Below are 2,947 nucleotides of genomic sequence, written 5' to 3' on the forward strand. Positions count from 1 at the left end.
GGGCGCGTTCGCAGGGGAAGCCCCTGGCAGCTCCACCTGGCCAGGACGACAGCAGGAGCCTGGGGAGCAAAGCCACCCACAGCCCTTTGCCCAAGAGCTGCCAGCCAGTGGTGCCATCCCTGCGCGTCCCTCCGGCAGGTCTGGCCGTCACAGCGGTAGCAGCAGCCCCGCATGGGTCTGTAAGCTGCCCAGCGCCAGCAGTGCTGCGGAGGTGATGACACAGGCGATGATGGATTGTAAACGCCCAGCAATGGCTCTTTGCAGCCTGGCCCTGACCCAAGCAAACCCACTGGAAACGCTTCCACTGGACTGGGATGTGCTGGCCCAGGGCCAGCGGCAGGGAGCCCGGCACCGCTGCGGGGGGAGCCGTGTGGGATCAGCTCCCAGCGCCACACCCCTTCCCTTTGGGGGTGATGTGCTGTGGGTGGTCCCCAGGGAGCAGGGACAGGGGACGGAGAGGGACAGCGAGCCAGGGGAAAACCGCAGGAGGAGTCCTGTGGGGACTCCGGGACCTCACAGCCAGGGCGCCTGGTGGTTTCCGACATGGTGCTCGTGGACATTTTTATGGGCAGTCCATCATCCTTCACCCTTGTGTCTTGCAAAGAAATTTTGAATAACTTTTTGGGGAACAAAAGTTATACTTGGGTCATATATCTGTATGAAATAATGTATAGGAACAGATGCAATGGAAGTAATGCACAGAACGCATACCAGATCCATAAATAGTGCCAGAGCAGGGGAAGTAATGCACAGGATATATAATGATGGATACAAACAGAGCCAATGGAAGTAATGTATTGAGTATACGCAGCGATAGCCGTAAATAGCACTAGTGGAAGCAATGCAGAGTGTACGCGTAACAACAGATACAAACACGGTCTGGAGCAGCTGTACATCTAATGTGCAATATTAATATGATTTGATCCCTAATAACAGCTTGAATAAGGAAAGAAATGCAACAGAGGCAGCATGACAGGGAGCATTCGCTTCCGCTTGCTGATGGAAGGAGGCAAGAGACTGACCCTGGCGGGAGGCGGACACACCGAGACAGGGCTGCTGCGGAGCCTGGGGGAGTGTGGAGGAAGGGGACCGGTCCCCACAGAGCTGTTGCTGTTGCCCCCCACTCAGACACTTCACTCCCAGATGACTCCAAGCAGGGTTCCCCCAGGTGCTTGATCCTGTGCTCAGCTCCTCTGCGTTTGCAAAGCAGCCTTTATATTCAGGCTCCATCTACAGGGAACTGAATAATTTCAAGAGCTTAAAAATAGGATGTAGATAGATGTGTTTAGTATTAATTTTTTTTTAAGAAACCAAGGAAGCGAGGTCTGTCTGACACAGATTCCTCAAGGCTTTCCACTTAAAGTCTGTGCACGTTCAATCAAGTGGAAGGTTGGGGGGTGGGGAGGAGAGATGGTCTTATAGCCAAAGGGCTGGATTTCAGCTGGAAAATGAGAACCTCTGCTCTGCTTCGGTGGTGCCTTTTGCCTTAATGTCAGCTCTACCAGGACAGTAAACCTTTTGCCATGGTTGTGCCTGTTGTTTGCTCACGTCCACCTTCCTTTTTCTCTCCCCCGTGTTACCTGCAGGTGAGAGATAGGATGGTAGCTGGGGAGGCGAGTATGCGCAGCCCAATCCTGGCCTGCTGGCAGCCGATTCTCCTCCTGATGCTGGGATCCATCCTGTCCGGCTCCGCCACAGGCTGCCCGCCACGCTGCGAATGCTCTGCCCAGGAGCGCGCTGTCCTGTGCCACCGCAAGCGATTCATGGTCGTGCCGGAGGGGATCCCGACTGAGACCAGGCTGCTGGATTTGGGGAAGAACCGCATCAAGACACTCAACCAGGATGAATTTGTCAACTACCCTCACCTGGAGGAGCTGGAGCTAAATGAGAACATTATCAGTGCCATTGAACCTGGGGCTTTCAACAACCTCTTCAACCTCAGGACGCTGGGGCTCAGGAGTAACAGACTCAAGCTGATCCCCTTGGGGGTGTTTACCGGACTCAGCAACCTTACCAAGCTAGACATTAGTGAGAACAAAATTGTGATCCTGCTAGACTACATGTTCCAGGACTTATACAACCTCAAGTCTTTGGAGGTGGGGGACAACGACCTTGTCTACATCTCCCACCGGGCCTTCAGCGGCCTCAACAGCCTGGAGCAGCTGACCCTGGAGAAATGCAACCTGACCTCCATCCCCACAGAGGCCCTGTCTCACCTTCATGGCTTGATTGTGCTGCGACTGCGCCATCTGAACATCAACACCATCCGGGATTACTCATTCAAGAGGCTCTACCGGCTCAAGGTCCTCGAGATCTCACACTGGCCCTACCTGGATACTATGACATCCAACTGCCTCTACGGGTTGAACCTGACCTCCTTGTCCATCACCCACTGCAACCTGACGTCCATCCCATATGTCTCAGTGAGGCACTTGGTTTACCTCCGGTTCCTGAACCTGTCCTACAACCCCATTGTCACCATCGAGGGCTCCATGCTCCATGACCTGCTCAGGCTGCAGGAGATCCAGCTGGTGGGAGGGCAGCTCACCACGGTCGAGCCCTTCGCCTTCCGCGGCCTCAATTACCTGCGCATCCTGAACGTGTCAGGGAATTTGCTGACCACCCTGGAGGAGTCGGCCTTCCACTCGGTGGGCAACCTGGAGACGCTCATCCTCGACAACAACCCCTTAGCCTGCGACTGCCGGCTGCTCTGGGTTTTCCGGCGGCGATGGAGGTTGAACTTCAACAAGCAGCAGCCCACCTGCTCCACCCCTGAGTTCGTCCAGGGCAAGGAGTTCAAAGACTTCCCCGATGTCCTCCTGCCCAACTACTTCACCTGCCGCCGAGCACGGATACGGGACCGCAAACCTCAGCAGATCTTTGTGGACGAAGGCCACACGGTCCATTTTGTCTGCCGGGCAGATGGGGACCCGCCCCCCACCATCAT

The 2,947-nt window shown here is 55.4% G+C and overlaps 1 protein-coding gene across 1 annotated transcript in view; it reads left to right on the forward strand.

Moving 5' to 3' along the window:
• Positions 1-1,250: 1,250 nt before the first annotated feature.
• The window catches only part of LINGO1 (leucine rich repeat and Ig domain containing 1), a 2,630-nt gene continuing 933 nt past the window's right edge, over positions 1,251-2,947 (forward strand). The window contains exon 1 of the mRNA XM_010078824.1: positions 1,251-2,947. Within this exon, the coding sequence (XP_010077126.1) occupies positions 1,524-2,947 (1,424 nt within the window). The 5' untranslated portion in view covers positions 1,251-1,523.

The sequence above is a fragment of the Pterocles gutturalis genome, unplaced genomic scaffold (genome assembly GCF_000699245.1).
Source record: "Pterocles gutturalis isolate BGI_N339 unplaced genomic scaffold, ASM69924v1 scaffold17883, whole genome shotgun sequence".
NCBI lineage: Eukaryota > Metazoa > Chordata > Aves > Pterocliformes > Pteroclidae > Pterocles > Pterocles gutturalis.